The 12327-nt window shown below is 48.6% G+C and overlaps 1 protein-coding gene across 1 annotated transcript in view; it reads left to right on the plus strand.

The window, feature by feature from the left end:
* EXOC6B (exocyst complex component 6B) overlaps positions 1 to 12327 on the plus strand; it is a gene marked incomplete at both ends in the record, with an annotated part of 241370 nt that overhangs the window by 144772 nt on the left and 84271 nt on the right. The window contains 4 exon segments of the mRNA XM_079534332.1: positions 5870 to 5981; positions 9888 to 10022; positions 11285 to 11456; positions 11459 to 11463. Of these exon segments, the coding sequence (XP_079390458.1) occupies positions 5870 to 5981; positions 9888 to 10022; positions 11285 to 11456; positions 11459 to 11463 (424 nt within the window).

Here is a 12327-nt window from a genome sequence, read left to right on the forward strand (position 1 = left end):
CTCCCTGGGCAATTCCATGTCATGGCCATGGGCGGCCCCTGTGTTAATGTGAACCTCAGGCAGTGTTTTGGGGTCTCACCAGATGTTAGGGTGCCCACTCAGGGGTTCTTTCAGTTCTTTGCCTTTGTGAGAGGGGTGGTAATTTGGAGAGCCGCTCTCCCTCCGTCTTCCCCAGGACGTGGTGTGCAAAGCACAGGATGTTGCTCCCCCCCCCCCTCGGGTTCAACCTCAGCCATTCACTGGTGGCAGGTTGTTCTCTTTGGTGGCTCCCAAGGCTCTTAACCTGCAGGTCACCACTAAATGGCTCTGTTTCTAAGGCAGGCGGGATGGTCCTATTTCACACGGATGCTGGTTTCACCGAACCCCTCGGCTGGCACTTCCCTCACAAGTTTTGTGCTCTTCACCATTACAGAGATGATTGGGTTTGTCAGGGAATGGAAGAAAAGCGTTCCCTGGGGCCCCTCCTCGGGGTCCCCCCGGACAAGTTATTAAAATTCCTTTCAACATTGGATTTTCCAGCCCTTTTTGAGGAGTGGTTTGGGGCTGGGGGAGGGGAGCCGAGCTTTTGGACATTCTAGCCAAACATTTGGAATATTTCTCTGAAAACCCCTGTTGACACTTTCTTCATTTCACCCTGACAGCTTGAATTAGGTTTTATTAGGAAGCTTGGCTACAAAGCCGGCAGCAAGTTTTCTTTCTCTTCTCTTTCTTGTTCTTCTTTGGTTGTCATTTACCTTGCACCCTGGAGTGATTGGGGTCAGCCCGTCAGTCACGGGGGGCCTGAAGGTCATGACTACTGCTATGGGATATGGGACATCAGCTGTCACTAACCCAGACAGTTTGCTTAAACGCTCTGCAGTCTTTTCCTGAAGAACAGAGCCCGTGGCAGAAAATGTAGCTTGTATTTTTTCTAATTATTATTTTAAACTGGCTCCTTGTATTTGTTGGATGGGAGTAGACTCCTTTATGTTGATATGCTTATGAAAGTTGTTTTGCTTTTAAAGTATTTGAAGAAAATGTGGAGCTTACTGAGCATTTCCAGGGCTTGCAAATTCTTTTGGTTTGGCTCTATTAATTTGATTAGGAGAAAGAAAACCTCCTTTATATATTCAGCATTTCTCCCTTTGGGGGGGGGAAAAAAAAAAAGGAGCATGTGTGTGAGCTCATTGAGGAGATGTCTTTAAGAGCATCCATTCACTGAAAGGCTCCCACCCATTCCAATGGAATTTCCCATTCTAAAGATAGGGAATATCTTTGGAAAACAGTGGGTAGAAGTGGGAGATGGCAGCTCTGATCCACCAGGACTTGGATCGTTTTGTTCCCAGCGATCCTGGAAGCACTTTGGATACAATTCTTTAAAGGGCTGCGAATAATTTAGGTCATAAAATTATTATTAATAATAATAAATTAGAGCCTTGAACACCTGAATCAGCCCTTTTTTTGGGTGTGATTCTGCTCTGCGTTGGGTCAGCTTGAAGGTGCTGAGCGAGGGACGATAGCACCCAGTCCTCATGGTGAACCTTCAGTGATGCTTCTTTGTGGCACTGCTGCTCCTGGTCACATCCTGCTCAGAATCAGACTTCTTCCAAGGAACATTCCTGCTTTGTGTTTGTGGTGTACAAACCTCGTGGAAGACGGAATAGTAGAATTGCTCAGGTTGGAAAAGGCCTTCATGATCATCAAGTCCAACGTCACAGATCTTTGTGCTCTGCTGGCACCCAAACACAGGGGTCACCTGGCTGCTTTATCCAACACATAACCATCATTTCAACCTTATTTTCTAGCTTACTTGGCCAGCTAACAAAATGACAGCAGGCAGCCTTTGGAAACAGCACTTGAGAGGTAAATGAACAAGTCGTTATGAAGCACGACTTGTTCATGCCATGGAGGCTCTCATGGATGAAACGTGGCTGTGATTCCCACTGATGAGGCCAGCACTGGAGCCAGCCCAGTGTTTGGTGACACTGCAGTCAGGGATGGGACACCCATTGACTAGCATTGACACCCGTTGGGCTGGCAGTGTGACTGTCATGGGCTGTGCACACAGCCAGCCCTGAGGTGGTTGGATTTTGACACCATTAATGACGGATTTGATGGTTGAATTCATAAAGCAAGCTTTTACAGCACGGCCTGGTTGATTGTTGGGTTGTTTTGAGGAGAAAAGTGGACACAGTGTCCAAAAGTGCTCATTTTCCATCTACCACGTCATCACCGTGCCCCATTCTCTGCCTCCTGTGCTACCAGGATTCTTGGGGATGGGCTTAGTGAATCCATGATTTCATATCTTCCCTTACAGCTCCCCAAGGGCACCCAGGGCTGGTGTGGAGGCACAGCTTCATGTGCCATGTTTATAGAATCATAGAATGGCCTGGGTTGAAAAGGACCACAGTGTTCGTCTAGTTTCAACCAGGCTGCCCAGAGCCACATCCAGCCTGGCCTTGAATGCCTGCAGGGATGGGGCATCCACAGCCTCCTTGGGCAACCTGTTCCAGTGCATCACTACCTCTGTGTGAAAAACTTCCTCCTAATATCCAACCTAAACCTCCCCTGTCTCAGTTTAAAACCATTCCCCCTTGTCCTATTGCTATCCACCCTTGTAAAAATAGCCATTCCCCCTCCTGTTTGTACGTTCCCTTCAAATATTAGAAGGCCACAGTGAGGTCTTCCTGAAGCCTTCCAAGTTAAACAATCCCAGTTCCCTCAACCTTTCCTCACAGGAGAGCTGCTCCAGCCCTCTGCTCATCTCAGTGCCCTCCTCTGGACCCTCTCCAAGAGCTCCACATCCTTCCTGTGCTGGGGGCCCTAGGCCTGGATGCAGTTCTCCATCCACCATTTGCTCCATCCACCTTTATTTTTGCCCTTTCTGAGCGTGGCTCCAGCCGTTGTGACTCTCTAGCTCATGGTTCCCATACTCTGTTGGCAGCAGCAATCAACTCCCCCCATGCCACGAGGTACCCTTGTGTCACCATGTCACTTTTTTGCCATCTGTGGACCATCGCAGCATTAGGTTTTATTGTTCTTTCTATATTTAACTGTGCTGTTGTCTGGTGGATGGGCTGGGGACAGTCTGGTCCTTTCTGGGGGATGATGGAAAGCCTGGGCTGCGTGTGTGTGCATGGATTTTGCTTTTTCTTTATGGTTTTCTTTAAGTAAAACCTTCTTAGAGAGCCATTGCCACAGTGTAAAGCCAAGGAAAAGCTCCGTGGCCAGTTTTCTTCCCTTCGTGTTCCATTCCATGCTTATGAAACCCAAATGTATTATCTTGGAGCTGACACCCCAGCCCTGCCTGGAGGAGCCCAGGGATCTGAGACATGACATGGGCTGGCCCTGATCAACATGGCACGGGAGGTGCATCCACCCTCAGCAGGAGCAAAAGAAACTCCCAGGGATCAATAGCAATGACCCAGAAGAGACCAGCTCTGAGACTTTGGCTGGTGGCATTGCATTTAGATCATCAGGATCCTGCTGAGCTGCTGGTTCTGTTCTCCTTGCATCCAGCTGGGAAGGGAGTAGAGGTCAGCAGGAGCACAGCCCAGAAAAGCTGACTTTTCAACAGCAGGGAATATTAGAGAAAGCTGCTGGTGAGCTCAGTGTGGTGAGCAGCTCTGTGTATGGGGAGTTGTGCAGCTGGGCTCTTCCTTGGGAAAGCTGCAGCAAGACACGGATTTCAGCTGGCTGGGACAGGAGAACAGCTCAGCTCTGTGACACGCACAGGGAGCAATGTTTCCTGCTTCTCCTGGGGACCTCAGGGCTTTCTGTGCAATTCTGGTTCCTGAAGGCTGCTCGCAGAATTGAAAGGGACCTCTGGAGATCCCCCTAAAGCAGTTCCCTGCAGCAGGTTGCACAGAAAAGCATCCAGGTGGGTTTGAATATCTCCAGAGGAGACTCTCCCACCTTTCTTGGGCAGCTGTGCCAGGGCTGTGTCAGTCTCCAAGTCAAGAAAACATTTCTTCCTCATGTTCAGATGAAACCCCATGGGCTCCAGTTTGTGCCCAGCGCCCCTTGTCCTGGCACTGGGCACCACCAAATGGAACCCAGCCCTGTCCTCCTGCTCCCTGCCCTTCAGACACTGATCAGCACTGCTCAGATCTTTCTCAGCATTCTCTCCTCCATGTGCACAGCCCCAGGGCTCTCAGCCTGTCCCCATCAGGAGGTGCTCCAGGCTCCCACCAGCTTTGCACCCTCCGTGAGGCTCTCCCAGTAGTTTGCAGTCTGCCTGGAGCTGGGCAGCCCAGCACTGGGTGCAGTGCTCCAGATCTGCCCTTCTACAGAGCAGAGCAGAGCAGAGCAGAGGGGAGGAGCACCTGCCTTGCCTTGCTGGCCACACTCTGTGCCATACACCCTAGGGTTCCACAGGTCTTGGCCATCAGAACGCCCTGCTGGCTCATGGTCAACCATTGGTCAACTGTTAGTCTGCTGTTGGTCAACGAGCTTCTTCTGTGCAGAGCTCCTTCCCAGCAGCTCATCCCCCAACCTGTACTGATGCACGTGCAATACTTGATGCTCAGGAAGACTGAGATAGGTTTGGGAGACCGTTTGGTCTTGCTTTGTTCAGCATCAGGTGCTCAGGGTGGACTTGGTGTGCCTGTTCTGACATCAACACAGCAGAGAAGTTCCCAGGTGTGTGCTGGGCAGAGGATGGCAATGTCTGACCCCCCCTCTCTTTGGGCACCCCAATAGCAGTGCCTGAACCGTGCAGCAGCGCTGCGGGCAATGCAAGGCTTGCTTTTATTTCCCCTGTCCATCCCTGCTTTGTAATCTGGCCCATTTGTCAGGTAAAACAGGATACGGAGCGAAAGGTCACAGGGTTGATTTACCAGGAGCCTGAAAGTTATTAATGTTTCTCAGCCTTGCAGTTTGAAATTTTCTTTGCCATCAGCCTCCTGTTACTGCTCTGCCAGAGATAAAGCCCCGTCGTGTCAGGGCTAATGCAGGGCCAACAACAGATCAAAGGCCCCGGCTCTGGGGCTGGCTTCCAGGCCTTGCTGCAAGAAACAGAGCTTGCACCTTGCTGGCGTGCACTGATGGAAGGGCACGGCAGCAGCCCTGCAGCCAAAAGCAGAAAGCCAAACCCCTCCAGCTTGAGCAAGGTTGAGGTTGTAGTCATCTGGCAAAAGCCACGGATGGGTTAGAATCTGATTTACTGAGTTAAAAAAAAAAAACAAGCAATTTTTGAGTCTTAGGATGATTTGATCTGAATGTGCAGAATTGCAGCTTTCTTGCACAGTGCTGAATGCATTGGTGAGAATGGAGTGGGTGAGCCTTAGCCTGTGCTGGGTTGACCCCTCTAAGAGGAGAAGCATAAGGACGTAGGTTTGCCCACGTTTGCCTTTTTTGCATGCACAAAAAGGCCAAAATTGTTGGTATTTCAGTACATATTTCCATGTTAGCAGCTCTAGGCAGCACACAGGTGATCAGGCGTAACCCACAGAAGGAGTCAGAGTGAGGATGGCTCCACATATCATAGAATCATAGAATGGTTTGGGTTGGAAGGGACCTCAAGGATCATGAAGCTCCAATCCCCCTTCTGCAGACAGGGCTTCAACCTCCACATTTCATAGCAGCCCAGGCTGCCCAGGGCCCCATCCAACCTGGCCTTGAACACCTCCAGGGATGGACAGGGCATCCACAGCCTCTCTGGGCAGCTGTTCCAGCACCTCACCACTCTCATAAGCACAGAACTTCCCCCTGATATCTGACCTAAATCTGCCCTCCCTCAAATTCCAACCATTTCCCCTTGTCCTGCTGTTATCTACCCTTTCAAAGAGTTGAAAGGGTGTGTTAGTTTTGTTACAGTGTTATTATTATTATTATTATTTGCCTTGAGATAAAGCACTTTGCAAATCTCTCTCGAAATTCTGCTTTCCAGCTCCACAGAAGTTGATGATATGATCAGAAAATCTACAAACCTGCTGCTGACCCGGACGCTGAGCAACTGCTTGCAGAACGTCATTAAGAGGAAAAACGTGGGGCTGACAGAGGTGAGATTGCATGTGGAGTAATTTCCAAGGCAGGGCATCAAAATGGGGTATGGTCACTTGGAGCTCATTCCAGCACCTTGAAGGGATGCTGGGTTGGAGTGTTACTGTAAAATTTTTGGTTGGAAAACAACAAGGAAAGCACGCAGTGTTGCTGTACAAAGCAAGAGTCAAAGAATGATAGAATCATAGAATGGCCTGGGTTGAAAAGGGTCGCAATCATCATCCAGTTTCAACCCCCCTGCTGTGTGCAGGGTCACCAACCAGCAGCCCAGGCTGCCCAGAGCCACATGCAGCCTGGCCTGGAATGCCTGCAGGGATGGGGTATCCACAGCCTCCTTGGGCAACCTGTTCCAGTGGAAGAAAGGCTTTATGCTTATGGAAAGGTGATGCTTTTTTCTGCCTTTCTTTTGGGTTTTTGGGGAGTTATACATCTGGGTTGAAGAGGGCAGGTGGGAGGGTTTCAAGGAGTGCTGGGGTGGCTTCATGCCAGACAAGAGACACGTGGGAGCGGTGAGAATGGAGGGCTGCTCTCCATCTAAAAGCACATTTATACGGTCTGAACTCTGTGCTGGCGTTTTCTTTTCAACATTGACACTTTTCTGTGAACAAAGTCAGATTTCCAAAAAGTTCAAGGCTTGTAAGTCACGACTCTTTGGGAACATGTGTGGTACCCAAACCAGTTAGAATGCCTTAGTTGGGCCTCTGTGTGCTGTTATGAAGCGAGCAGGTATTAGTACAGCTGCAGTTCTTTAATTAACTGCATTGGAGGAATGTGTAGTGTTCTCTGGACACTCAAAAATACCCCATGTGGATGAATTTGGGGGAGTTCAGCGCATTTATAGCAGTCTGCATTTACACACAGTGCTTCCTCAGACCTTTATCTCACAGTCTGGAATCTCTCTGCTCCTTGGGGGCAAATTCCCCTTTTGTCTTGCTCCTCCCAGGGCTCCCTCCATGCTGAGGAATGCAGCACCATCCCTTGCATTCTCCATCCTCCAGCAGCAATCCTTTGGCTGCTCATTTTGGGCATCTTCCTGCCCCCCTGCTTCTTTCCTTTGCATAATCATTGACCTATTGGTTCAGTTTTCCTCTGAGCTTCTTAAATCTGGAGCAGGTTGCCCAAGGAGGCTGTGGATGCCCCATCCCTGGAGGCATTCAAGGCCAGGCTGGATGTGGCTCTGGGCAGCCTGGTCTGCTGCTTCATGACCCTGAACACAGCAGATGATCATTGTGGTCCTTTTCGACCCAGGCCATTCTATGATTCTATGATTCTCTGAAATGATAGTTATGCAAGATACTTAAATATCTTTTGCAGTCACTTTTGACGTCAAGACAGTGCTTTCATGTGACATGGGACTCCTCCAGGTGCCCTCCAATCCCATGCTCCATGCAGTCACATCTACATTTTGCACTTCTGAAGAGGGAAGGATTTCATAGAAACACAGAATGGCCTGGGTTGCAAAGGAGCACAATGCTCATCCAGTTCCAACCCCCTGCTGTGTGCAGGGTCACCAACCAGCAGACCAGGCTGCCCAGAGCCACATCCAGCCTGGCCTTGAATGCCTGCAGGGATGGGGCATCCACAGCCTCCTTGGGCAACCTGCTCCAGTGCCTCAGCACCTTCTGGGTGAAAAATTTCCTCCTAATATCCAACCTGAACCTCCCTTGTCTCAGTTTACAACCATTCCCCTTGTCCTATCACCATCCACCCTTCTCGGGCTGAATTTTTGCTCAAAGCAATGCTCTCTGTTTCTAATCTAAAGTATCTTCTTCCAAACAGTGGAGAAGGTGATATTCAAGTCCATGTTCCAACTTTTTGGTCCGTTATCCTCTTTAATTTATTTTCATAATTGATCAGTTGGGAGGGGATGGAAGGAAGTCTTGTATGAGATACAGAGGTTGGTGGCCCTGCATGCAGCAGGGCTTTGGAGCTTGATGATCCTGGAGGTCCCTTCCAACCCCCAGCCATTCTGTGACTCAATGAAAATCCAGCAGGGTGCAGAGGCCCGTGCTACCAAGGATGCTAAGACCACTGTTCTATTTGTGAAGTCAGAACTACCTGAAGTTAGATGCAGCTTTTGCATTCAGGCCTACAGGTCTGGACCAACGCGTTGTGATGAGAAGTTTAGGAGGAATTTCAGGCAGTTGGAAATGCCCAGTATTTAATTAGCTTGAAACTGTGGGGAACTGCATCGGAGTTGTGACAGAAGAGCTGACAGAGGGAGAGGCAAACAAATGAGCACTTATCAGGAGGCAGAAATTGAGAACTGGATTAATCCAGCAAATTCAGAGATGAGAAGCCCTCCTGGTTGCTGTGTTTTTTCTTTCTGGGGGCCGAGTGCAAAGCAGGAGGCGTTCAAATAGACCACAATTCAATTTCTTAAAAGCAAGCATTGCCTGGAAGGGACCTCCTTGCTCAATCTGGGTCTCCTCAGCTTTGCTTTCTCTACCTGACTCCGTGTTCCCAAAGCACAGGTCCCACAGCCTCTGTGGGCAGTTTGTAAGATCTCTCTTTGTTCCCAACATCCAAACTGAGCCTCCCAGTCTGTGGCCATTGCCCGTTTGTGATCTGGCACCAACACGAGTTGGGCGCCGCCATCGCTGCAGCTTTACTTCAATATTTATGTGTCTGCAATGCTCGAGTTGGTGCTGAAACATAAAAGGATCAAAGAAGCAAAAAGAGAAAAAGAAACAATGCTGTGCCTGGCAGGGCGCTGCTTGTTTCCATCTCATTCAGAAGCAAATGATTTGTGTTTCTAAATAGTTTCTTTAGAAGAGGTAACTGCAGACTACCACACCATGCTCCTGCAATTAAGTGATGTCAGTCTGGAGCATTGTAATGCTTTCTGTGTCTGCAGGAGAAGCATTTTGGCACCATATCAGAGCTAAATGTTGTTTGGAAAGGTTTTGTTACAGCTTACCTTGCACCTTGAACATATTCACGGAGGTCTGCACAGAAGAAAGGTACCTGCTTAAGGAATTAGTGGTGTGTTTGGCTTCCAAGGCAGCCATGCTGAAGGCGAAGCAGGGATTGCTTTGCTCTGGATTATAAACATTGGCACTGATTGACTTCAGCAGTCTTTGTCATTGCCTTTAATGTCCCGATCCCGTGCCGTGCAAAGGGAGCTGAGAAAGCAGCACGATGAAAAATAGCAGATAATGGTGGGTATGAAGAGCAGGGAGATAGCTGCTCACCCACACCTCCCCTGGAGAAGCAGAGCCCTTGCTTCCTTTGTCGGGTGCCTCAGAGGGCTGCTGTTAGGTGTCACTCAAGGTGCAGGTTCGTTAGGGTTCATTAGCAGCCAGAATACCCGTGGTCTGACATGGTGCTTCTTTGTAAGCCTGTTGCTGGAATGAGTGCTGACTGACAGCTGAGCATAGGAAAGTCATTAGAAAAAAAAAATCTTCAGTGGTATTAGTGGCTGTCATGGGAAATGCTTTCTTTTTTTGTTGTTGTTGTTTCTTCCAAAAAAATGACCTTTTGTATAACTCTCTGCTGCTGTTAAAGGAGGAGAGCCTTTGAGTGTGGGGTGAAGCTCAGTGTGTTTGTACAGCATCAGCATTTCCTGCTAGAAGTTCTCAGAAAGTGGCACCCATCAACTCAGCACCTCCCTGGCTTCAGGAGCAACTTTCTGAATACCTTTTCTGAATCATAGAATGGCCTGGGTGGCAAAGGACCACAATGATCATCTCCTTCCAGCCCCCTGCTATGTGCAGGGTCGCCAACCAGCAGCCCAGGCTGCCCAGAGCCACATCCAGCCTGGCCTTGAATGCCTGCAGGGATGGGGCATCCACAGCCTCCTTGGGCAACCTGTTCCAGTGCCTCACCACCCTCTGTGTGAGGAATACCTTTTCTGAATACCTTTCCTGAATATCTTTCTGAATACCTGCTCTTTGCTTTTGCAGCTGGTACAGATTATTATAAACACGACCCACTTGGAGAAATCTTGCAAGTTCCTCGAAGAATTCATAACCAACATCACCAATGTACTTCCAGAAACTGTTCACACCACAAAACTTTATGGGACCACGACTTTCAAGGTAAGTGGCATCTCTGGGGAGCTCTGTCCATGTTTGGGTTGAAAGGTGATTTTATCATGGCCTGGGAGCTGAAGCCATCAGATGAGCTTCTGGCGTTCGTTTCAGAGCAGCTGTATGCACTACTCTTGTCCAGACCAAGAGCCTTTGTAGCCCCTAATTTACAGGCTGTGACTGCAGTGCTCATTATCTAAGGAATTAAGCAGCTTTTAAACAAAAGCCTGACTTCAATTTTTTCTTCAATGATCTTTTATTTTGCTGTTTGATCACCATACAGAGCTGCATGTGGCTGGCCATGAATGCAAGCTCTCTTCTTTCACTCAAGAGGAGAATAGATTTTGAGAACTTTAATTTCTATACCTTTCTGTTCCTTTTAGTGTTGCTAAATGCTAAACGGAGAGTGGAAATGCTAAAAATCAGGGCTGAAAGGAAGTACTGGGCTTCCCAATCTTTAAATTGTAACCAGGAGCATCTTACCCAGATTCTTCCCATGAAGTTTTAAGACCACGGCTGGTTCAGCTGGGGGTTGTCTGAGTTCTGCCCTTTGGCCACAGAGTGGAAGGGAGCAGTGCCAGGGACTCCAGCAATGGTAGGGAATTGGCTAGATGAGGTTTCCCTTGGGATAACCCAGCAGGCCCTGTGACCCCAAGGAAATCCCTTCCTTTTCCCATCAGACACCATCTTCCCATTTGGGCCTAAGGATGAGTTTTTTCATCCTTGCCCTGTCAGGAAGGCTCTGAGCCCTCTGCCAGTTTGTAGCCCTCCTACACCCAAAGCTTGGTGTATCTCATAGAATCATAGAATGGGTTGAAAAGGAGCACAATGCTCATCCAGTTCCAACCCCCTGCTGTGTGCAGGGTCACCAACCAGCACACCAGCTGCCCAGAGCCACATCCAGCCTGGCCTTGAATGCCTGCAGGGATGGGGCATCCACAGCCTCCTTGGGCAACCTGTTGCAGCACCTCTGAGTGACACACTCAGCCTTTTTCTACATGGAACGTTCTCCCCTGTCTCCTCCTCCCATCCCCATGCCGTGTTTGTCCTCCTTCTCCCTGGCTTTCAGCAGTCAGACACTAGTTTGATCATACCTGGAGCTGACCTGCCAGGATGAGCTAACCTGAGCTAATTGCAACCCTATGGTAGCCTACAGACACATTGCCTTGTGCTGTTAGGGCCGAAGTTTTGGTCAATCTAGCATCCTGTTCCTTATGGAGCACCTTGTGCTGTCGACCCTCCATCCCATATAATGTGGTCTCGTTGGACAGGACGCCCGCCACGCTGCTGAGGAAGAGATTTACACTAACCTGAACCAGAAGATTGACCAGTTCCTGCAGCTGGCAGACTACGACTGGATGGCTCTGGAGCCTGGCAGCAGGGCCAGTGATTACCTCGTGGATCTCATTGGCTTCCTGCGCAGCACGTTTGCTGTGTTCACGCACCTCCGGTAAGGGGCCTCCCCATTTTCTTTCTTTTTCAGGCTGGAAAGTGCACAGGCAGCTGATGGTGCTGTTGAAACGAGTGGTTGCTCAAGCTTTTATAGAGTGTGATGGAAATGGGGCCATACACTGGCCCTGTTTGACAGCAGATCAAGTGTTGTGAAGTAAATCTCTTTCTAAAGTAAGCTATTGCACGTGTTAGCAGAAGTGAGAGTCCCCCAAGAATTTGCATGTCTATGGGAAAGAGGGAAATATCCCAGTCCACCAGCAGAAGCAAGATCATAACTCACTGGCCACCTATACCATGTTAGCCTTCATCTTAACAGACATTTGAGAATGATTTTTGAGAGATCTCAGTATAAGGGCGTGTATTATTCAAACTGCAGATCCATTTCCAAATGTTTGTCAGGTCACTGGGTGCCTTACATCAAAATATGGCTCTGCGTTGTAAGGCAGCATGTGTTTCTTTCCTTTCTCTGCTGTCCAAAATATGCCTGTGTTTATGCTGCTGTTGCGATCAGAAATGTCTTTTATGTTGTTTTTTTGCAGTTGGCTGAGCAGTGTCCACTTGAATAGGAACAATGTAATCATCAGGAAGTTTCATTTTTGCTCAGACAGCTTTTCTTTCTTTCTTTTAAACAAGATTTGTTCTGGGCTGTCTGGATATATACTTATGAGTCTCTTCAATCAGCAGGTATTTGGAAACAGCAAATCCACTGAACTCTGTATTTGTCCCAAAAGCAAATACAAAAATACAAAATACAAAATACAAAATACAAAAAATACAAAAGCAAATATCAACAAATAGGTTTGTTTGTTGATACTATTTGTTGATACTGCGTGTCCAGGATTGTAGAATACCGGCCCCCACT

Source organism: Tetrao urogallus (genome assembly GCF_951394365.1).
Source record: "Tetrao urogallus genome assembly, chromosome: 4".
NCBI lineage: Eukaryota > Metazoa > Chordata > Aves > Galliformes > Phasianidae > Tetrao > Tetrao urogallus.